We start from the raw sequence: 25,798 nt of genomic DNA, 5'->3' as shown, positions 1-25,798 counted from the left end.
TTTAAGTATCTATATTATGTATATAAAAAATGGCAAGACTGAGTTTTACTGTTAGGCAATTTCAACCTTAAAATTATGTTTTAAATTTTACCTCAGAACGTGAACATCTCTAAAACTAGTATCACCCAGACTTGGCTGGAATGAGTATAATACCATTACAGACAAGAAAGAACTAAAATATAGTGTTGGCCACTTAATCAAAATCATATCTACATGGTACCGTAAAAAATAAACAGTCCAAATAACTAAAGGATCTTTAAAAATATTTGAGGAATAAGCTTTAATATTGAATAAAGAAAGATTTTATTAATTAATTTAAAAACTCAATTAAGTTTCAGGTCTTCTTGAAATAAACCATATAGAAGTAAAAGTAGACTTACTTTTGTAAATTCGTGCAGAAAAATAACCAGCTGGTGTGCCTAAACACACAAACAAAACCTGAAATAATAAAGAAGTTTGAATGGAAATACTCTTAGTGGGTAGACGACATGTTATGAGTAAACAAACTAGAGTAAAATAAAATGCAAATATTACATTTCTTTTATATATTTCAACAGTTAATCCTCACCAAAACTATTTATTTATAAGTCAAATTAAGTACCAAGTAAAAGATAAGCTGTCACTAACTTTTCACTAAACAGACAAATGTGCACTTACTAGTAATACCAACACACTACAAGAGGTTTTATTCACACTATATATTCATTTGCATACTGGAACTACCATCTTATTTTGTGGTTTCTTTCTCTATCACAGTGTTACATTCTGACTTAATTTTTATTTATACAAATAACTTTACCTATCAATTAAATGTCATCAACTAGTCTTGATTTAATAAAAGTTGTATATTAAAAAGAAATTTATTGAGACCATTAATATCATTACATAAACAAGGAAAACTTAATAGCAAGAACTGAGCATAAGAATATAAGAAATAATGAAAACATATATTACAGTTGGTGTCACTTTTATTCTATCATTAAAAGCAGCAGTAAAGTTACTAGAAATTACTAATAGTGGCTATCTACTATTAGTAGAAATCTTTTTGCAAAGAGTTTAAGAAGAAAATCCAATAAACAGTTGTTCATAATGAATAGAGAGTTTGCTGCTTAGTACATAGCGAAACAAACACAAACTTTTAGCATTATAATTCTTAATACAGCAGAAACAAAATATACATAGATTTATCTATTTTTATCTTTATAATCAAATTACCTTGAAAGAACTTATGTTTGCTAATTTATTAAGATAATAAATATGTAGATAATTAGAGTTAGTAGTGATAATTTTTATGCAATGCAAATAACTTTAAAGCCTGAGGTCATATATAATACTGAAGATACTTTTTGAAGAACATCTTCTTAATTCTGAAAATCCTCAATAATTTCAAACTGTTTTCAGGAAAAAAAAAGTGCAATTATGTTTTATTCAGCTTTAATATAAACTGAAAGTCAAAACCATCACATACTAGACAAAATAATCTTTACTCTCACATATAATGGTTTATGCTATGCCTAAAAGATAAAACAATGGGTGCTAATTATCTTAATTTTCTGTAGTTCACTGTGATGTATAATCTGGTTTCTACAGAAAAAATAGTTTTCAGTTTTTTTATTATAAAATTGCAATTTAGAATTAGTGTGTTTAAGTATTATAGTAAAGCTGAGCAGCAGTAATGAACAGTAATCATTTTGACCCATGCAAGTGGTTTACAGCTCATAGATTAATAAAACATACCATTGCACAGGTCATTAAAGCTCCTCTGTTAGCTGGAGACAAGAAGCCAAGACAGGCAAAAACTAGAAAACAAAAAAAGGAAAGAGTAATTACGGAGTAACAGTACAGGAAAAAAAAATCACTTTAATATTCTAAATTAAAGAAGTAATAAATTTTAAATACAATTTACACTAGTTTTGTAAACTTTTATCTTTGTAGAGTACAAAATTAAGGTTACAATGAATCATTCAGCAAAATCAACAAGTAGAAATTTAATGGCTCGTTGTTCCAAGATAAGATTTTCTATCACTTAACCTGATTGAGAAAAAATTTTATATATATATGGAAATAATATTTTACAAAAAAAATCCACAAAACCCAGAGGCCCATTTTATTTCAATAATTTGCAAAACAAAAAGAAAAGAAAGAAAGAAATAATGAATTTTGAATGTTATATTAAATTGGTTCTCCAATTTTTATCACACTTGTACATCCTAGATTTTGTGTACCTATCCATATTTCTCAAGCATTACATCTCTAACGACTTATACTAAGTACTCTATACAATCAACCATTACATCTCTAACCACTCATACTAAGTATTCTATACAAGAAAATGATTCACTCCCATTACTTAATCACTTTAAAATATTCAATTAGTTAAATGTTATTTAGGAGTTCTTAATGGCAGTTGAAATCACTGTAACAAGGAACTGTTGAATTTTTTAATCACTCTGCAAGTAAAACTGGAAACTATTATCCTTTAGAAATGAATGAATATATCATGAAGACAAATTAGCATTTGAAAATTCATAATTTTAATGCAGCATAACACAATTAAAATTCTATCTTCAAATCATTATTCACCTTTAGATCATGTGCAAGCTACACAGAAATGAGATACTTGTATTAAAATACACTAAAAATATTTCTACATTGGATACACAACCAGATAATTGAACATCATAGTATGCTGAATATATTTTATACACAACATCACTAAACCAAGACAGATTTAATATCTCTAATTTTCTGGTAAAAACAATGGTAACTGACAATTTACCAATATGAAGAGAAAGTAACCATGCCTTGATAAACTTTCCTGTCTCCTATGAATACAAATTAATTATATTTTTTCCATACCAAAAGAGAAAAGAAGTAATTTAATGACACCTACAGAGAGTAATCAGTGTCATGAAGAAAACCTGTACTCCACTGCCTAGGAACACAGATAGTAACATTCCTTTTCTAGGAGGACGAAAAACGTCACCATGAACCAGCTTCCATCCAAACTCTTCTTGTGCATCATCCTACACACACGTCACAAACAGATGACTGAAGTTAGTAATGTATACTCCTAAGAGTCACAATTATTTACATTCTGTAAAGATCACAACAATTTCTTTTCAATTCCAAAAGGGAGTTTTTTTATGATGTTTTAAAATGTACCTGAAGATAAACTTGAAAATACTTTTCTCACATTTACATACAAGTTCAGTACATTTTTAACATCTCATGAAAAGTTTAGTTTCATATTTTTTTGCAGCATGGCAAGATAAGCTGCATACTTAACAAAATAATCAACCTATGAAGTAAAAGCTAATTACTATTTCAAATTACACCTTGTTCATTAAAGTACTTCTAATAACAGACAGTAAAATTTCATTTAAGAATGATACCTCATGTTTCATCACATGTAGCTCTTCAAATAGCTGAATGTGTACCTGTGGACTTCATTAACAACATAACTGTAGCTAATTAAAAGTTCTAACATGATTAAGTAAGAGCATTATGAACTAGCAAATTTTGACAATTTTTTTTTATTACAGTCATAATTAATATTAAAATATTGTAATGAAAAATACCCAGTAACTTCTAATTAAGAAGCTACCACACTGAGCTACCAAACAGTACATATTGTCCATATATTACTATGTTATGATACACAAGGTCTATCACACACTTAAGCAAGTAGAGTGAGAAATATTTTAATGTCTAGCATTTATCATACTTTAAAAATCTAATTTAAAGATTTGTACCTACCCCAGAGTCTATTTGATTATAACGAGCAATATCTTTATGCAGAGTGCGAAGAAGAATCATTGCAACCATGCCAGTCAGAAAGAGGACAATTACCAATGAGTTCAGAATACTGAAATGAAAAAATAATTGTCATTAAAACAGTACTGAATAAATGTTTCACTTCAGTGAAAAAAAAGCATAATTTCCAAGCAAGAAACTTTACTAAGTCCTAAAGTACTGAACAAAGACCAGATTAAAGCATTCAAAAAGTATGTTCCGATCAATACAAGCAAATTAAGACCTGTAATCCTTACAGTTTTCTTCTATTCCTCAACTCATGTAAAAAATAAATTGTCAGAGAAAGAAGAGTAAAGGCTGAAATATGTATCAGTATATTACATCCCACAGTCAAGTTTTCTATGTGTTATTTGCTTAACCTCATACAAGTTGAAATTTTACATCTCTAATAGTTTAACTTAATAAATCACAAGTATAAAAATACTTAACTTCAGCTAAGATTTGATTACTTTCTTCACTTCACAAGTTATCTGAACTTTTAATCAAGTTTCCATATTTTTTCCTCATAGAATATAATGTTACAACTACAACAATAGGCATGAATCAACTATTAAAACAAAGTCAATGTATATACACAATTTATACATTATCCCACACACTTACTGATTCCCACTTTATGATCAAACCTTTCTTACTTTCTGCTAACATATTCTTTTGCACATATTTCATGTAACTTAGTGAAAGCATGATACAAGTAATTATGGAAATAAAAAAAACTTAATATAGTGTATGTGACCATTATCTTTTTCAAGCTAGGTAATATTTTTACTAATAGCATTCTTAGCTAAGATCAATGAAAACTGAACAAATATAGTTTCTTTTACATATTATAATATGTTCTTTTATTTATGTGAATTGTTTGAGTAAGTTAAAATTAACAAAATATTGAACAAATGATGATTTTAAGACACTGGAATATTCTGCCATTGCTTATGTACTCACTAGAACTAAATAAATACCTGATATATTGTTGTTGAAGGAAATTTCCATAGCTTTCAAACCAATATAATTTAAAATACAAAATATTTTCAGTAACAAAAGGAACATCTAAACAAATTAAAAACCTCAAAGATCTAATTGTTGTAAACATTCCACAAGATTCAATTGTTCATCCTTGCAAGAACTCCATCTAATCACTTTCTCTCAAAACCATAAACTACAACTCACACTACTAATCACTCTAACATTGATAGAAATGACATCTACACTTTGTCAGCAGCAATTCTGAAACCTGGCCTTCACTAGTAATTGTACAGACTATATGCTGTGATACCTTGATATTAAAGGATGGAGAAAAAAAAGATGTAACATTAAAACTTCAAATTGAGAACAGAAAAATCGTATGAGAAACAAGATATGGACAAATACATTCTCATTGAATGACAGGAAATGTAAACATATGCTCTAGAATCACTGTAAAAATTCTAGAAAAACTAACAGGTGCATTATTTACAAGTGAGACTCCTTAGAACTGTGCAGAAATGAAATATGGAAAATTACCTTTATCCCTCCCTGTGAATTACACTAAGTGTAGCAAAATGACAAAATATCAAAATTGAAATTACTGCTCTAATTGAAAAACTGTGTAAGTACAGGTAAAATTATTTTTACTTAATGTCTCTTGTTGTAATGTTTGTTGTTTTTTTGAATAAAACATTTAACATTACCTAGCATTATTTGATATTAAGATTTAAATATTTGCTTGTATTCATAGCAATACCCACAAGCGAAAAGGTTTCATCTTTCACATTTCACAAACAAACTAATAGAGCACCAAAGAGGTTCCAAACAAGATACAAGTATTTTAATCTTTAATTTAACAAGCTGTTTAATATATGCACAAGAATTAATTTCTTTGAGTATCATTTTAACTTAAAACTCAATGCTGATTCAGAACCAACTCACCTGAACCACTGAATATTCGTGTGTGGCATAGATTCCAGGATATAATCCCACCTAGATGACCATTTGATACTGTTATCCTCCTATTACAGATAAATGGACAATTGTAAATTTACGAAACTATACAAGTTAAATACATGTTCATGAAGTACAAGACAATTAGTTTTTTTCAAGAACCATGGCAACATAAAATCTATTTATAATCAAAATCTTTTGTTATTTAATCATCCATAAAACTTAAATAAAATTACCAAAGTCACCTTAACTGAAAGATCTAACCCTCCAGGTACAAGTCAGTATTTTAAGCAAATTTGAAAATTATAATGCATTATATACTAAAAATCCAAATGAAGTATATCTTCACAACACTTTGCATGCTTAAGTAAACATTACAAGACTGTTGTATACAAAAAAAAAAATAAGTATTTACAGTAAATAATTGCTGTAAATTTTGAAAGCATCCACTGATTCATTATGATTGGAAGGTGGCTTTCATTCTAAGATTAAAAATACATCATTTCATCTTATACTTTTTACATTTCATTTGTTTTATTTCTAAAATCTCCCAAATGAATATCTAAGTTTTGTCAGATAAAAGTTTATATTTCATCTGTTATTTTCCCTATCCTAACACTACCTTTAGCTAAATAATCAATGCACAGTAATATGACATTGTAAAACTTTTGGGACAAAATGAATACAGTTTTTCCTCTTCTTTGAATGAATCATTTGCAATCATTTCATTATCTTCAGACACTCAACTGTTTATCCTTTCACATATATATGGTTTAATTTTATAGTTTTACTGCCTGACATGTACAATATTCAAACACTCAACTGCACTTTTTATTCTTTCTCTAAAATCTGAATACATCCCCACTTCTTGGAAGTAAATCATTGTATTAATGTTCCACAGAGGAGGGAAGCTGGCCAATAAACACAACATCTGCCAACTGATCAGCCACACCAACTGTACAGGCAAAATTTTAGAATGAATAATCAACAATCAAACTTCTACATTTTCAGAGATGACTTCAAAAATGAATTCCAAAAATTCAAACAACTGATCACTTAGATTCACAGAATCAATAACATATAGGTTTAATAAGAAAGAATGCACTGTTGCATGTTTTCTTGATTTTGAGAAAATACTCAACATTATGCAGCATAGCAGTCTAAGGTTCCATACATCTGAAATGGACTACCATTTGCTGGCTATCCAACTTTCTGGAAGGCAGAAAGTTTAAAATAATTGTTGGGGAAACCTTCAAGACTATTTTACTCCAGAGTCTGAGGAGTCACAAGTGGAGGTAGTTAGCCCTATCCTATTCATTATGTATGCCAGCAAAATGCACCTAAATGATCCAATTCATGTATATTCACAACTATTAGTACCTGCAACAAATATTAAATAATATTATCACAAGTAGTGTATCAAAATTAAGGTCCTCAATAATCAATGAGTAGTCTTAGCAAAATTAGAAAAACATAAAAGAAATCTACCAACACTATATATATATCCTTGAAAACCTTCTCTAGATCATTATATCAGCCCAATTCCTAGGATAACCCACGATTCAAGTAACGTGGGCTATTTATATAATATCCAAACAAAAGTCTGGCAATGTTTGAATTATGCATGAAATCTGAAAGGTAAAAATAACAGAACCTAACCCAATAATATAATTAAGATATACAAAACACATACTTACAGAGTAATACAAAATGCACATCTTGCATGGATAAACATAGTACCATATCACAAAACATTTACAAGAAATACAAAATTCAATATTAACTACAGCAAACATAGCACCAAGATTTATTTCAAATTTTATGCACAAATATAACAGACTTCTACATTATTCACTAAATTATTTTTATGAAATTAGTACCAAAATAGCCTATTATGTGAATTAGATTGTAGCTACACATAATGATTGGACATGTGGGATCAGTTCAGCGGAAGAAGAGAGTTTTTTTTTTAATGTATAGTTTACATTTAAAAAATGTATAAGCTGGTTTGTTCGATATGGCTATTAGCTCAGTCATAAAGAAAGTTTTAAATTATGGCTACTAGGCAATGGTAAGAACTACGACAAACTAAATGCAAAAATAATAATAGGCAGAAAAAAATTTGGTATAAAAAATGAATATAGAAGTAGTCGTAAGGGTAGGCTTAACTGTTACTACTGTAATGCTAGGGGTTAAGAAACAAAACAGTTTTAAAGCACTTGTAGGAATGGAGAATTTTGATATAATGGGAATGGCTGATACATAGTTAAACATGAATGACGTTAATGACAGAAATGTTTTTGAAATACAAAGTCATAGGTTATTTAGCAGGGTTGGAGTATTTAAGAGGGAAAGGAGGTACAATTACGATAGAAAGTGTTCATACCCCTGCGTTGTGACTAGTGTTTTCTTCATAACTTAAAAAGTATCATGATTAGGATAATGAAAGTAGAGTATATTATAAATATTATACTAACACACATCTACATAAAGTTTTATGTAAATTAAACAACAAATAAACTGTTTATAAAGAAATAACCAAACATAGAAAGGGCAGAAAGTGTTCGTGCATCTACTTTAATGGTCAGTTGTGTAGCCGTTCAGGTGAATTACTTGGCACAATCTCTCCTCATAGCCTTCCATGATCATCTGACAGTATTCTACTAGTATTTTCATCTATTCATCTTTATAGAAGGCCTCCAACTCTAACAAGTTTTCGGATGACACTGATGAACCCTGGTCTTCAACTCATGCCAAACGTTTTCAATTGGGTTGAGATCAAGTGACTATGATGGCCACTCCAGAACGCTTATATGGTTCCTCTGCAACCAGGATTGCACATATTTCGATGTGTGCTTAGGGTCATTGTTGTGCTGGAAGATCCAGTGATGCCCAGGCCTCAAGTTCCAAGCATCATTCTTGATATAAGTGCCTAATATATCAACGTACTCTTCTTTTTTCATGATTCCGTTGGCATGGTGAAGGCTGCCTACACCAGAATAGCTGAAGAAATCCCGTAGTATGATCGAGCCACCTCCATGTTTAACTGTAGGAACAGTGTTCTTTGGAAGATTTCATTCCCCCTTCTTACGGAAAATATAATGAACATCATTGTGGCAGAAAAGCTCGATTTTAGTCTCGTCTGACCAAAGAATACTTTTCAATAGGTAAAGGGTTTATCTACATGCTTTCTTGCATACCTCAATTGTGCTTCTAAATGAACAGGCTTTAAATATGAAGTTCTATGAGGACGGTATGCTTTGAACCCAGAAGAGCATAACATGTTCGTAACTATAGAGGTGCTTACTTCAACCCCAGATTTCCATACCAGTTTCTGTATGTCATAATGTGTTAAACAAGGGTACCTACTAACTTCTCTGAGAACCTTCTTCTTGGTTCTCTCTGGAATTTTGGTGAGGCATCTGGAACGAGGGAGGTTACCAGTGATCCTGTAAGCTTAAACTTTGCAATTATGCTTTGAACAGTAGATTTTGGCACATTAACTTGTGTAGCAATACAGGAAAGAGACACAAGACTTGTATATTACAATAATTTGGTTTCTAATCACTGATGATAAAGCAAATAATGATGGAGACGGCACTAAATTGCTGGAAGTAAATGTTTTGCTGGCTAAATTCCAATAATTATGAACCTAATGTCTAGTTCTGGAATGGTATAATGTAGTTTATTTGCCAAACTAAACAAAATGTTTACGGGAATATCAGTTTTTTCACACGTTCTGAACTGCATGAACACTTCTTGCTCCTCCTATTTTTAGTTATTTGTTTATAAAGTTTATTTGTCATTTAATTTACATAAAAACGTATGTAAATGTGTGTTAGTATAATATTATAATATATCATACGTCTATTAGCCTAATCATGATAATTTTTAAGTTATGAGGAAAAAACAACTTGGGACACAGGGGTACAAACACTTTCTGTCGTAACTGTATCTTATGTGAAATGTGTTACATCCTGTTGAAATTGAGGACATCAAAGATAATATCAAGTAGATTGAATCCACTTGGGTTTCTATTAGTGGATATAAAGGGAGAGGCTTTTTGTGTAAATTTGTTACCTACCACTTAATAATACTAATGAAATCAAAAACTTCACAATGAAGTAAAGATTTCAGCTCATAATTAAGAGTTAAGTCATAATTACTGGCGAGTTTAATTTGAAGCACATAGATTGGAAATGCTGTTGTCAAAATGGCTTTCTTCACCAATTAGTCAAGGAACCCACTAGAAACAATGTTATTTCAGAGTTATTGTTAACTTCAGATATAGAAATGACTTAAACGGTGGAAATTGGGGAATATCTGGGTGCAACCAAGCATTCCTCTATTAGGTTCAATGTTTTGCTGCATATGGAGATAAGGAATAATTATATTTTGGTAAGATATTAAAAAAAAAAAATTATGAAGGGATGTGACAAGAATTATCTGTTGTGAATTGGGCAGCTTAGTTATTTGGAGACACCAATAAGATGTGAAAAAGTTTTTAAAGATAAATTTTAAGTATTCAAGGTAAATATATTCCTTATAGAAAGAAAACGGTAGACAAGTAAAAATACCAGGTCAGCTCACAAAGAGTATAAAAGATGAAAAAAAAGCATCACCAATTTAAGAAATTTAAATGAATTGATATCAAGAAAGTTGGTGAAACAAGAAACTAAGATGTCAAAAAGATTCGCTGAATATGTAAAAATTAATAGTTTGGATATCTTTACGTACATTAAAGGTAAGCATAATATTAGAATGGGAGGTAGGACTTTTGATGGATGATATACGATAATAATTAAAAGAGGACTGCATTATTAGATTTCTCTTTTTAATTGGTTTTTACTAATAAAGATTTGATCAGTATTCCACAAGAAAAAGGCATTAATTCTGGAAAAAATGTAAAGAACAATAAGACTTGTGGGCCATATAATATTTTCCTAAGGGTTTTGAAGGAAATTAAAGATCAGATATGTAAGCCACTTGCTACTATTCTTTTTTGTCAGTCCTTGAATAGCAGGTGTGTACCAGCTGATTGAAAGTTAGCTAATGTAACTCTTCTTTTTGAGAGAGGTAATAAAAATTATCCCAGTAATTATAGACCTATTAATTAGTTGTGGAAATACAGGGAACCAAATAAAAGGCTTGTAAAACAATTATTTCTGTAGGTGTGGAAGATAAAGTTAATATATTGGATAGAAGGGTGGCTGATGGAAATGTTGAAAAAAAATGCCTGTTAAATAACAAATTACAAAAAAATTAAAAACATCTTAATACTTCATTTAAATCTATTAAAAGATGGTGAGGTAGAACCCTGTTAAGCCTTCTTCAGGCCCTTGAGCAAACACAAGCAGATAAAATGACACTCAGAATAGTGTTACATGGGCAGAAAAGGATGTAAACACAGCAGGAAAGCAAAGGACAAATAATGATTTCCATAACTTGTTAAAAAAAATATTATATTGTTTGAACATTTTACAAAACCATTTAAATCATGCTAATGCATTTTCTTCCTTTCATTTTTATACATATCACCAACATATGGTGGACTTGATTTTTTTTTTTTCAGTTTTAGTGTCAGCTTGGAGTCCACAAAAATTTATAAGTGTTACAATTGGAGTTAGTTTAAACTGGATTAATATCACAAGTGGGGTACTTTTAAACTCAATTTTAGGATCTCTGCTCTTTTTAATCTACAACAAAAGACATAAATGAAATAATGGTTAATAAATTACTTAAATTTACAAATGATATTAAAGTCTTGGGTGATGCTAGCTGTGAAAAGGATGCTGTTGATTTACAAAACAATTTAGATCATTTGGTGAGTTGAGCAAATAAATGGTAAATGAGTTTTGCATGTGGGTTGTCACTGGATTTTAGGTTATATCTACAGAAATATTGAATACAAGTCAAAAAAGGTTATAATTTCATTGTATAGGTTGTTGGTTAGGCCACATTTGGAATACTGTATTCAGTCTTGGGCTCCTTACCTTAGTAAAGACATTGAATTGTTCGAAAGAGTTCAGAGAAGGATTACTAGAATGGTGCCTGTGATGGAGTGTTTATCACAGGAAGAGAGACTGAAATCTCTTAAACTGTTTTCTGTTGAATAAAAGTGTAGTAGTATTGAGGGATCTGATTGAGGTGTTTAAAATTGTAAAAGGAATTGATAATGCCAATGCATCATCTCTTTTCATGCTTAACGGTGAGTGCAATAGGACTAGGAAACAAAAATATAAATTTTGGCAGGTTATGGGTGATCCTCAGATAGTACAATTTTATTTTTCTAACAGGATGGTTGGCTTTTGAATATTGTGAAGGATGTAAATTTAAGTGAGTGTAAGGGAAAGCTTGATAACTATGAACAATTAGGGCTGGCCAAGCAATTTTTAAAAGAAAATGTATTTAACACTTTTAGTTTAGTTATATGTTTGTTGGAGATAGTATTAAGTACCTTTCACTTGATAACATATATTCAAAAAATAAAAATTTAAGAAGGTACTATCTGACAATAGAATGACAATTTACAACAGTTCTTATACCTGGTTTAACAGCATTATTTAGGGTATTTATTAATATGTTCTCAAGGAGTTGAAAAATAATGAACTGTTCACTAAGCACAAGACTTCGTAAAAATCATCTTAGAAGAATTGTATATACCCACCAATTATTAGAAGAATTATTTAAATGGACATTATATCCTGAAAGAAGTCAGAGTCAGTGTGGATTATTTTGATCCTCCTGTGATTATTTTAATACTCTCTTGTAACTAAAACCACTTCAATGAAACTATTGCCATCCACAAAAAAGAAATAGGTCAAACACACCTGATCCTCTCAGGTTTGTGAGACCTAGGACCTGACAAAGGAAGTGCATGCCTATATATAAATGAAATTTAATTTTGTTTTTAAATATTATCTTTTGACATTAATAAATTAAAACTTGTATAAAAAAATTTTTAGTTATAAATTACACTTCGATGATAATTTTATTGATGCCTGTTGACAATAAAGTACTCTAATGTTGTGATATATGCAAAAAGGCCAAGCCCATATCTAGAGACCTTAAGCACACACAATAACTCAAGTATTGCTTACATTATAAGTGACAGAGTAAGTATAGTTCACAACTACAATATCATCACTTTTCAATTTGCCAGGGATCCCCAGTGGTTCAGTAGGAGGAACACATGCTTTTTCATCTGTACCTTTATGATTGATACTAAAGAATGAACAAAAGGAAATCATAACATCAGATTATGGTCATAAATTTTTTAACTACCAACATACACCTGATTTCATATTTTAGTAAAAAATATTATTAAAAGAATAAGTGATGATAAATAAGATTACACATAAAAACAAATCTCATGAAAAAGAAAGTATTGATATATCCAACCAAAATATTGTTAAACTGTAACAAATTTAATATTCCAAAAATTGTTTAACTTAAACTTCAAAATTAAATAATTTTCAGAATACTAAATGCATTTATTATTCCTGCTACTGTATGTCTATATAGAGGGAAGAACTAAACAGTGGCCAATAACACTTTTTTCCATTTATCCACGATATAGGATTTTCTCATAGTGAATACAAATACATTCACACCAACAGTACGTTTGACTACCTTCCGAGCTAAAACTTTATAGAGAGAAAAATTATAATAAATAACACTATGCAACAAAACTTTTACTTTCTCTTGTTCCTGGGCAGAAAGTGTTATTTCCCAATTGCTTATGCCTAAAGTAAATGGAAAAGACCTATTTTTCTCTTCAAACTTTGCTTTTGTCACCTGGGAGCATATAACAAAAACATGATGGGAAACTATATTTGGGGTATGATACATGAAAGTGATTTACATTACAGTTGCAAATCTCAAAAACCTACTCACTTCTAAACATTTTTGTATAACTTTAGTATAAATACATGTAAATCTTGATTAATATGTTGTTTTACTCAGTTCTTATGTAAATGAAAATGTGCAAATTTGTCAATTTTTACAAAGAAAATAGGTTAATTTCTATATTTTATTATCCAGGTTACAAAAGCAAAGTTTGAAGGGAATAATGGCCACTTTCTGTACTTTTACAACATAAGCAGTGAGAAATAACACAAACTATCCAGGAACAAAATTTGTTACACAGCATAATATTTCAATGCAGGTGTTAAATAGTTACACTTACCTAGAAATTAACCACAAAGAAGCAATAAAAACATGTTAAATAGGACATGTTAAACATGTTAATTAAAACACCTGTTGTATGCTTTGTTTTAATGCATTGTGAAAAAAAAAACACTACTGAATGGAAGAGTTTGAAAATTCAGAATTACTTTACAAGGTTTGTTTGTATTAGAGTAAAGCTACACTGGGCTATTAAACAGCAGAGAACTGAACTCTGGATTTTAGAATTGCAAGTCTGTAGACTAACAGCTGTCTTACTGGAGGAGATAACATACACACTGTGTGGCTTCTTCAAATTATGCAAGATATTTTTATGACTGGAATTTTGGAAAGATTTATTTGGGATATATTTTCTTTTTTTTAAATCATTGTTTTAATGAAAACATAAATGTGTGCAGTTTAAGTGTGTTTACTGCCACACGTTAAAAATAACTTTTACCATACCATAATTATAAAGAAGCTGACTTTGTTTATAAGGTATCTATTATATGTAATACATTTTAAATATATTTCCCATTAGTTTATATACAGTTTTCTTTGTCTACTCAAACAATTACTAAGGCAAAGATGACATCATGCAAACAAAAGTTAAGATGACTTCAATGAAATAAAAGTTGATATATGCAAGTGCAGAATTATTTGATTAAACCTATTTCATCATGATCCATAAAAAAATCTCTCCTATCATACTTTAATACTATAATTCAGTACTGAAGTATTAAATGATAAAGCACTCTTTACATAAGTTTGAAAACAGATCTTGTTTACAAACTCAATTTATTCTAGCAACATACCACCAAGATCAGCTTCTGTCACATTGTTCACATCTCCATATAAATCTTTACTGAACTAGAAGCCTCACTGATTATTTCAAAATAACTAAAAAAAACTCATGAAATATTTTGATCAATAGCTTCTACCTTCTTAAAGCTGAAATATAGGTAATTGGATACATACTATGACAAATTGGCACTAATTTGTTCAAATTTAGAGACTTTTCACAAAGGAAGCTCCAAGTGCCATATTATGTTCTGGAAAAAATTCATGAAATTTGCAACCACTAATACCTCAGTTGATACACAACAAAATCAGCCTTAAGTAAAAATCTGCAATTATATTTTTATATACAAAATTAAATAAATACAACAATTCTACTGGATAAATTTCAAACCTAAAGTGCTTCCCTTTTTTTGATGTGTCGATTTGTTTGAAGTTAAATACAAAGCAACACAATATCCTATCTGTGTTCTGATCAACACAGGTATCAAAAACCCAGTTTCTAGCATTGTAAGTCCACAGACATATCACAGTTCCACTGTGAAGCTTATAGTGAAAAAATGAATTCAAATTTATTTTCAATAGTGTTTGAGTACAATGGTGCAGTCATGCCCTTGAGACAAGTTGTATTCCAGCTGGGAGCAAAAAAAGTTAAATCCCATATGTTCTTCATCTGTCAGCTAATACTTAACTTACTGATTAAACTGCCCTGAAATACCCCTTGTTTGTTATCTTATTAGAAGATATCACGTGTTTAGCAAAAAAAAAAAAAAAAGTTTACCACTGGTCATATTAAGTTGGAAAATAATAAGTGATCTTTCGTAAAAAAATTTGAACAAGACACTTATTAGATCTAAACTTCATAGAGTAGTTTGTACAATTTATTGCAAATTTACTGTTTGCATGGAATTTGTGCAGTATTTGGAGAAGTGACAACACACTAAAAATTTTTTTTAATTATTTGATAATACTCTTGTCTAATTTTCAAATAGGAATGCTATTTTTACTGTTAAGTATAATTTAATACAGTTAATGGTCAACTCAATTTATTTTAAAGTTCTGATATTATCATCTCTCAAATGAGTTATCTTTTATCATAGTTCCTATGTAAAACATTTAAAGAATTAATTATTTGTAAAACAGCCTTAAAATGTAAATCTTCTGGAAGGTGTACAAATGTGTGAGAAAAATTCTGAAATTCCCACCATTTATACTGAAGTTGGCTGCTTATTTAGTGTGTGTGTGCATCAGTAGGTAGGTATTTAATTTTTCAATATTTACCTATTTCTAATACATTTATAAAAATAAACTTTGTCCTTAAAAAAAATTCTTTGCTGTGATCTAGGACTTGCATTTGTTGTTAATTCCACTAACCAAAGTGACCTTTAATAACTAAACTGTCTCAATCCTTGTATCATCTCATTTTTACTAATGATAAAAGTATGTTTATGTTAAACATTACTTACACATGTTTTAAAGGTAACTACCAGTTTGTCACTGTAGTAGTGCTTCAAAATCCCCTAACAAAATGATTACAGAAGTTTCACAGAATGTAGGCTGGTAAACTATTGGCTTACGGTACATAATTCTTGTTTTTCTTTAATTTCTTTTCAGTTTGTAATTTAAAGCTCAAGGTAAACTTTTGATGCTCAGCTGATTTGGGAAACTCAATAGGCTAGTTTTATTTTGTTAAGATGGTAGATTCATTAATAAAGAACCATTATGTATTACTCTGTTGTTTTCACTATGCAGTTAAAATTAAATTATTAAAATGGATATAATATTCTTCAATGATCTCTGTAGTGTAAAAAATTGATCTCTTTAAGCAGCTTATGAGCTTCAAAGGCAAAACAGTAAATGTATCCTCTCTATAATCTGAAAATAATTCAGCAATAATCATTGTTTTAGCACAGCAAGTAGCATACACACTAACCTTTTTGGTATAACCTTCACAGATATGATGCGTCCTCCATTATCTCCAAAGTCCACACCCCAGGTTTCTCCACTTCCGCTGTGGAAGGTAATGATGATGTCCACATGATTGAAAAGGTAATATGTATCAGGTTGATTGAAGGCAGTCTGGTTATACAAAAAACAAAGCCATATTTACTATATGGTATTTTCTCCTTACTTCACTGGTGTACCAAAAAATGATTAGCAACAGTGAGCAATAACCTCACCTTTCCATATGTTGTAGCATGATACTTTGCCAACAATATTACTAGTCAAGTTCACTTTATATTCATTGATTATTTTGTTTCAAGTAAACAAGTTCTTGTACTTGAGCATTTTTTAAAAATAAAATTAAAACATTCATTAAACAAGTGCAAACTGAGTTTAAGAAACCACCATACATGTAATAATTAATATGAGCTTCCAATCACAAAGTTACATACTTAACTCAAAACTCAAATTCAACTTAATAATGAGTACAGCTAGTTAAAGACACTTTTGCTATTTATAAAGACTAGAATACATTCTTTCACCAAGTGTTAACAATATTTTCAGCCTAGAATATTACTACAAAATACATGCTATATGATAATGTTTAACTTAAGGAATCCCTATCATTCTACAAGTTAAAGTCCCCACAATTATATAATGTAATGCACGTCCACAAAATTAGAGTGGATTTCCACATACAGTAACTTTTAACTATTCTTGGCCTTTGACCATCACCTTCAGAAGTTAATCAGGTCTAGAAAGTTACAGTAACTGTTGTATAGATTTGTCCAAAATCTATCCGATCTTGAGATATTCTGTTCACAAGATCAGGATAAATACTGAAGACAAAGTGTACTTCCTAAACCTAAATACCTTTATTTGATATTTTATTTTACTATATGTAGAAAAAAATTCCTGTTGATTTGCAGTAATTATAATACAACATAAAAGTCATTATCAGAAGTGAAAATAACATCATCAGAATATTAGGCATCTTAACTAGTTATGAAGCATTTGGAAATTTTGTCTTGAGGCTGTATCAATACCAGTAAATGTATTAAACCTAAACATTTTCATAAGAGAAACTTAATTTTTTTACAGAGGATATATCATCTCATTGGAAGGAATAAATACAGTCTTAAAGGCAGTACAAAAGAAAAAAATATATACACCTACAAGTGTGATGTTTACATTATAAAGAGTTAGAAATACAATTTAATAAAACAAAAATCTGAACTTTTTTGAATTTTCAATAATATCAAATACATAACATTTTGAGTAAAAACTTGAAATAGAACTAAATTTAATACATTTTGAAAGATGAATAAGTGTGTATTCAGAATTAATTCAATATCCTTCAACCTGAAATAGACTAACTCATTTCAGAACATCACAATATTTTAAAGCTTGGCTAAGGTCAGATCATGCTACTATTACATGTGCATATGTACATGCACACATTTCATTATCATAGAATACATAACATTTAGAGTAATAATGTACTCCAGTCAAAATATTCTCTCTTCCACCTGCCAAATAGTAATAATATGATTAAAACTCACATTAATGACACATGCATCCTTAGAAGTCCCATCTGCTTTCACATAGCAGCCCATAGGAAAACCAGTTGAACAATACTTCTGGTCTCCTTCTACATTGTAGCACCAAGTCACTGGCATGTTATCAACAATCCTGTTATGATTCATATAAGAAAATTTGAAACCTTTGTCAGTTTCATGAATACAGAAAGATAAAGTGAAATTTTACTCTTGTAATAGAAAACATTAAGGAGCTTTAACAGATTCCCCAAGTGCAGAACTAATTTTCACTCAAAAACTTAACTTTTGTAAAACAATTTGACTAAAACCAATGATTGCAGACATTTTGGATTTACTGTGGTTTATGCTGAATGGTAAAGCTGTATTTGTCATCAGATTATTTTTCTAAACAAGTATGGAAATTCATAAATTACCTACTTAAGTCTTACAATTTTGAAGAATGCAATACTGTGACCAATAAAAATACATCTTCTATATCTATAAATAAATTTAAGCAGTTACTGATTTCTGTCATATTCACCTCTTAATAAAAAAAGTCTGTCAAATAACTTCTTAGATTTCACCAGTCTTGTTACACACACAAAAAAACGTTTCAGAATTAAAGGACTAAAAATTCAAAAATATTTAAAAATAATAATTCATTGTATTCATAAACAAACTCAAAAACTAAAAAAGTTCCATGTTACTTTATATTTTTAGCTGCAACATAGCAGCTCATTAAATAAGTTTTTCTTTTTTTAAGTACCAATTTTTAGTTCATAGATTCATGATCTCTTGAGCAATTTAAGATCTAACTTCTTTAAATTAAGAAAATCAAACACTTTTAATCAACTATCTGATCATGCCATAGGTCTCAGATTAACTTACTCTAATCCAAATTTTAATTTGAGAGTAGACTGGTGGAAAACATGACAAGAAGGTACATGAATTGGATACATATGTACCTCATGCTTGGTATTACTAGTGGGCAAAAATATAGCTAATAAAAAGGAAAACAACAAAGGTCTCAGATTAATTTACTCTAAATCAGCATAAAATAATTTCAAGTGTTGCAGTTACTGAAAATTCCCTTTATGCATCAGAAAATTTCAAATTTCACATTCAAAATAATGTTTAGACAGTTATTACACATTTCTCAAGAAAAAGCTTAATATTTCAGGTTATTTTTACTAACTAATCTCTGTAGTGGTTCAGTTGATTTGACCCCTCTCTTATTGCCACCATAAAAAAAATCAGGAAGTAAATAATACCTTTTTTGTTCCAGAAAAACCATACTATAAAACAAAATCAAACTTTTACAATAAATAACTTTATGCTCATAACATTACATATTTGTGTGTGTATATTTCTAATTTATTGACCTTTCAGTCATGCCCGGCTAACAATGCAAAAGTTACAGCAATCTGGTGCATGTGAATTCACATTACCATATCCAAGAATATAAAACTGACCTGTCTTGGCTATGTTTTAGTGGACAAGTATTTTGTAAAATACAAAGTCTCATTTCAATAATTATAGATTGTATATGTATATTGATTAATAGTTACGAACATGTTCTGAAACTTATTTTTTCTTAAAACATAGAAGAGTAAATAAAGAAGCGAAGTAAGCAATTATCTCTTCTAGTTACAACCTTTGTACTCAGTTGCTATTTGTCATAGGTTACTAAGCTTCAAAGTTTTGCACATGGAGAATGTGAAATAATTTTTAGGTTTTATACACACACAGACACACACACGTTTTAAATAACTTTTTACTATAATATGTCAAGCTTAGTAATTAAAGCTATATTTGGGTCTACAAAATATGAAATTTCAAGCAGACTAAAGACTTTCCTTACAAGCTTGAGGATTTATATTGAAAGAATTAAATGATGTCATAATATTTGATAATGGCAGAAAAAGTAACTAGGGGGACATTGAGTTTTTGATTGGTTATTCACAAACTAAACAGAAATAGGTGTATATAAAAGAGTATTTCCCAAAATGAAAAGAGATGAGTAGATCCTCTACATTTGATTCAGTACATGAGCAATATCTCAACAAATAGAAAAGGCAGGCAGTTATTATTATATATTCTAGCTTGTATATATTGGTAACTTGAGTTCCTAATTTACACTAAACTAAAGACTTTATATTTTCACAACACAAACATTTAATCTGAATTGGTGCTGCATTCAACATACGTGTCATAGATAAATCAACATTTACGTGGTTTTTTTTATACTTTTAAATTAAGAAATTAACTAATGTATACCACTGAAATTTGAATTATGCAAATTTGATACCAAATTTATACATAGATTCATAAAATAAATATTCTGTAACAGTTTGAATGGGAGTCAACAAACAAGATGAAACTGCCTTTGACCCTGCATAAAAGGTTAACAAAATATCAGTAATATTACACCTTTACTATCAACCATGAGTTTAGATTCATGGTATTTTTATTCAGTGAAGTGAACTATTACTTCCACATAACTTATTCAAATGTTTACAGAGAAATATACCTTTCATTGTAATAATTTTATTGTACATCAATTCCATTCTCTTCACAAAAAAAAAAGCAAACAAACTTTTAATCAAAATAAAAAATTTGTACAAAGCAAAATAAATGGGTTTCAGGCACTAAGGTCTTCACTTCAGCAATCTCAATCTAATTATTTTGAAGTAGCTTTTTACTTGCACACTTTTGAAAAGCATAACTAACAAAAAATATACATCTCCAGGTAAGTCATAACACATCAACTACAAGAAAATGATGTAAAGTTATAAACACACCAATGATGTTGATAGTTCTGCATCATGCCCTTTTTCAACATGTTCAAATTCTTGACATCCTGCTTGTTTTTCATTTTGTACGTCTTCTGACACAGATTTGTACATTTTTGGTTTTTTAAAAAGCTCAACTGAAAAACCAAACAAAGAACATGAGATTCTTTAGAAAATGTACCAGATATTTAAAAAACTATCATCAGTTTTAATATTCTATTCATATTTTTGTATTGTGAAACTGAATGTACTTTAATATTATAATTTTCTCAAAGATATAAAAATCAATTTGAGCATGGCAGGGCCTGTTAACAACTAGAAAAACTTTATGACAATACCAACACTTTTGGAAAAATGCAAAGCACAATGTTTATGAAAACAAATAATCTTCACTACAAAAATGTAACTTTTTTTCCTTTAAATAAACTTATTTCACAACTGTGCAGGTCACATAAATGCCCTAGAAGTTTTGAGGGCTAATGACAAAATCACATATAAATTTTATGTCAATTGGATAAACAGTAACTGGTTCTAAAGTCAATGTTAAATACTATATCAAGAAACAATACACAGTCATTTAAACAACATGACAATTACATAGTATCTACAAGAGCTACATCAGAAACCAAAACAGTTATATAAATAGGAATATGACAACAGTGCAATACCTACAAGTGCTATATCAAGAAATAAACAGCCATTTAGACAGTTATATGACAATGATAACATCTACAAGCACTATGTTAGGAAACAAACAGCCATTTATACAACACCTCAAGTACCATATCAAAAACATACAGCTATATAAACATCAATATGATTTTGATGCAATAGATACACTAAGAAAAAAACAATTAAATAGCAATTGGACTAATTTTGTAACTTGTCATTAAGTAATATCAATTTTAGCCTATGTTTGGCAAGAATGAGTAATAAAGTTTGTCAGTATTGCCTGGGCCTTCACTGATCTTGTTGTTTAGTAACATACAAACTTTACTAATCAAACAAGGTAATTCTGGTACAAGCAGAAGGTTAAGAAAAAATCAAACTTCTCACACCTAATTGTGTGCTTTCTTAAATTTTAATTGCCACAAACAAATACTTCACACATTAAGAGGAATAAATGTACCTAATATTAAAAACTTACATATCCAAGTATCAACAACTAATGCAATTATTAATTTACAATTGTTAGAAAACAGATAAAATCATCTGTGTGTAAAGCAATGAAATGTCTTTATATGCAAGTTTCCAGGTTTATAATTTAATAAAATAGTTAATACATTTTCATCCAGTGGTGGACAAATGGTTTCCTTATGTACATGTAGTTGTTTCATGAATTTTAATATCTTCAAAATTATATTTTATTGTTAACTTTAGAGTAATATGTGAACAGATTCAATACAGTTTTAGTACTTCATCAAATGCAAGGCTGTGTTAAGTTAAACTTACCTCACCTTGCATAAAACTATATACACTTTCTGGGTTGAAGAAAATAATCAGGTGGTTTTGTCACCTTTATTTTTTATTTACAAACCAATAATGTGGATAACACACAGTGCTACACTAAATATAACTTTTTATATCCTTAAATACTTCTCACATATCCAATTATACTTTTATTTCTTGTACATCTAAAAAACTTTACAAGTGGATATCAACCTACACTTAACAGAAGTGATAGTTCAGTGATTTTCCACCTTCTATAGCTCAAACTGTGATAATCCAAACTGTCATATATTATGAGTGGATGTGCTTTACTGAACTCTTATATGATGTACCAAATTTCAAGGCACTCCATTAAAAAATACCCAAGACAAAAATTACTGAAATTAAATGAACATTTTTATGAATGTCTATTCAAAATGTCACATGAACTATCAGTCTAACATTTTTACTACAACTTTACCTGATAGTAACAATAGACTACTTTAGTCATTTGGATTAAAAAGAGCTGATTTAGAACAGTAAAACTATACTGTTCCACCTTCTATAGCTCAAACTGTGATAATCCAAACTGTCATATATTATGAGTGGATGTGCTTTACTGAACTCTTATATGATGTACCAAATTTCAAGGCACTCCATTAAAAAATACCCAAGACAAAAATTACTGAAATTAAATGAACATTTTTATGAATGTCTATTCAAAATGTCACATGAACTATCAGTCTAACATTTTTACTACAACTTTACCTGATAGTAACAATATACTACTTTAGTCATTTGGATTAAAAAGAGCTGATTTAGAACAGTAAAACTATAAAGTGAAATGACATGTAAATACAAAAGTAATGGTTAGGCCAAACAAACTGGATTAGCAGCTTCTTGTTTGAGTTTTCAAAAGAATTACAGGTGGATGGTTATTACTGATTATTTATTGCCAACTTTTAAGAACAAATTTACTAAATTTTATCAAATTATCCTGATATTAGCATAAGCAATTATCATAAATGATGATGCTTGATACAACTGTACCAACTGAATGGGGAGTAATGACAAGAAACTGCTAATCTAAATTCTGTGGCATTTGTATAAAAGGAGCTACCAACACCGTTTTATGGATAAAAACCACCACCATATATTTTAAGGAATCTGTTTGGTTCTGTAAGGTAAAGGTCTGTTCCAAATAATAGCATTGTGATCCTAAAGCTAATGTTGGTTACTATCAAGAGTCACTTTTTTTAACTTGGTGAGGTTTGTGTGTATTGACAATAAGTCACATTAATTAAAAACACCTTTGGTGTGAAAAAGGTGTAGCCAAAAAAAAAATGCAGTGTACAACATACAGCAACAAAATCAAAACTGTCAGTCAAACTTGAACTTATTCTTATAGCATTGATAAGAATTTTACACTAAATAAAATTTTATAATTACATCTATCAACTTGGCCCCCAATTTTGATTTTAGATCTTTAATTCACACACAATCTTTTTTTTTTATTCACACCTTATTTAAAACCTAAGTTTTTTGTTTTGTTTTTTAATTTGATAAGCTTGTAACTATAACAAATACTTTTCTATATGTACCAACTAAAGTAATAGCAGAGGTAATTCTTGTGTAAAACATAAGTACTGATATTTTATTAGTGTTACTTGACATGTCTCATCCTACCCAAACAGGTCTCATTACTTAGGCTGTAAAAGTGTGTGTGTTTATATATATATTTACATGTCCCAACTAATTAAACTAGAATATATATGTATCTCTTAACCAACTTTCACAGTTTCCAAACATGTAGTAACATGTGCAAACCATGAAAGTTTGTGATAAATCACATACAATAGCTATACTGTCACTAATTACCCGATGAACTTGGAAAGACTTCTCTAATGTTATATGTACAAACACACACATTTACATTGTGAACAACAGGAAATTGTGTAGTAGCTAAAACTGACCTATAATTGCCTCACAACTGCAGGAAGTCTTTCCACACTCATTCAAGTGTTGTTTGTGTAGAAACCAAGATGAACAACAGTTTCTTGTGCTTATTTCAAATTTTGAAAACATATCTCTTGCTTTTCTTAATCAAAATACTACAAATCTTATATATGTTGTAAAACAAAACACTAATGTTGTCACTTCCATTCAAGCTGTGCTTTTGTTAGGCTTAACACAAAATCTCAAGACAAAATTCATCCTCACCTTCAATGATGTGAAGGATTTACAATAAATGCAAAATAATGAGCTTGGAAATGTTGAGCATTATCAAAACTTTGTTGGCATCTATATGAGGTGAATTATTGACATTTCTATAATTTAACACAAAAGAAGTGTATACTGCTCAAACATTAAAGACATTTGAAAAAGTTATGTACTAATACATACATACATTTCAAATTGTTTTTTTTCATTAATAAACAACTGAATATCTTTAAAACCAGCTCTATCAATAATTTTCAATGCTAAAGTAAAATAAGCTAGTATCTTAGTGGTTTACTATTTTAATGAACTGTATTAAGTCTGCCAAGTAATCCATTATAGTAAACTTTATTTTTATTTTCATTTTTTCATCAAAAATCAATTTTAAGAATAACAACACCTGTTAGCTCGCACATGTGCATCAACACTTGTGCAAATCATTCTACATTAAAATAACTCAGTCACTCTACATGAAAGATTTGACTTAAGTTATACATACATATACATATATATAGTAATTCTGAACATATCACATACACTTACTTTTTCTTAATGGAAAGAAACCAAGCATATATAACAGACTACTATTGTGTTACAACACAGGAAAAACACTGATCCTTTAAAAAGAAAAATCTGTGTTAAAAGGATTGTTTTCAAAGCAAGAATGGAAAGTTACACCACACATCAACACTTACCTTGTATGGAGAAGGTCTTATCCGTTCCCCAAACACCACCTGTCCCAAGTTTTCCACTGGAGAATCATCAATAGGTGCCACACAAAAGTCAAAACTTACAGTGACAGATATGAAAAGAAAAAGGTATCAATGAGAAAGAGCTTCCTATTCTTTTATAATATCAAATGTTGACCAGTTTTGTGTGTTTTACTTCTGTAACCCCACTTTACGAGTTATTAAACATGTATTATGTGCCTTTTTTATATTCTTCAATGTATTACAGAACAAGTAGCAATAGTAAAAATCCCACATACATGGATTACATACTAGAGAACCCAAATTCACCTCTTACATACACAAATGTCATTTTATCTCATTATGTTCACATAGGCCTCTTGACCTTTGACCTTCATATTTTAATATGTTCTGAACTACTACTGTTCAGTTATTTTGTTACATAAAGTTCTTTATGAAAATTTTTTTGGCTTTATTGAAAGCTAATTTGAAC

The 25,798-nt window shown here is 29.5% G+C and overlaps 1 protein-coding gene across 1 annotated transcript in view; it reads right to left on the bottom strand.

The window, feature by feature from the left end:
• LOC143232441 (transmembrane 9 superfamily member 2-like) overlaps positions 1-25,798 on the bottom strand; it is a 43,818-nt gene that overhangs the window by 14,729 nt on the left and 3,291 nt on the right. Inside the window, exons 3-12 of the mRNA XM_076467900.1 lie at positions 25,312-25,405; positions 20,981-21,108; positions 18,204-18,333; positions 16,631-16,776; positions 12,834-12,957; positions 5,722-5,801; positions 3,760-3,868; positions 2,894-3,026; positions 1,738-1,799; positions 381-438 (exon numbers count right to left, since the gene is read on the bottom strand). Of these exons, the coding sequence (XP_076324015.1) occupies positions 381-438; positions 1,738-1,799; positions 2,894-3,026; positions 3,760-3,868; positions 5,722-5,801; positions 12,834-12,957; positions 16,631-16,776; positions 18,204-18,333; positions 20,981-21,108; positions 25,312-25,405 (1,064 nt within the window). The remainder of the gene's footprint in view (positions 1-380; positions 439-1,737; positions 1,800-2,893; positions 3,027-3,759; positions 3,869-5,721; positions 5,802-12,833; positions 12,958-16,630; positions 16,777-18,203; positions 18,334-20,980; positions 21,109-25,311; positions 25,406-25,798) is intronic.

This window comes from Tachypleus tridentatus, chromosome 11, assembly GCF_004210375.1.
Source record: "Tachypleus tridentatus isolate NWPU-2018 chromosome 11, ASM421037v1, whole genome shotgun sequence".
NCBI lineage: Eukaryota > Metazoa > Arthropoda > Merostomata > Xiphosura > Limulidae > Tachypleus > Tachypleus tridentatus.
This window is presented reverse-complemented; position numbering and strand designations above follow the sequence as displayed.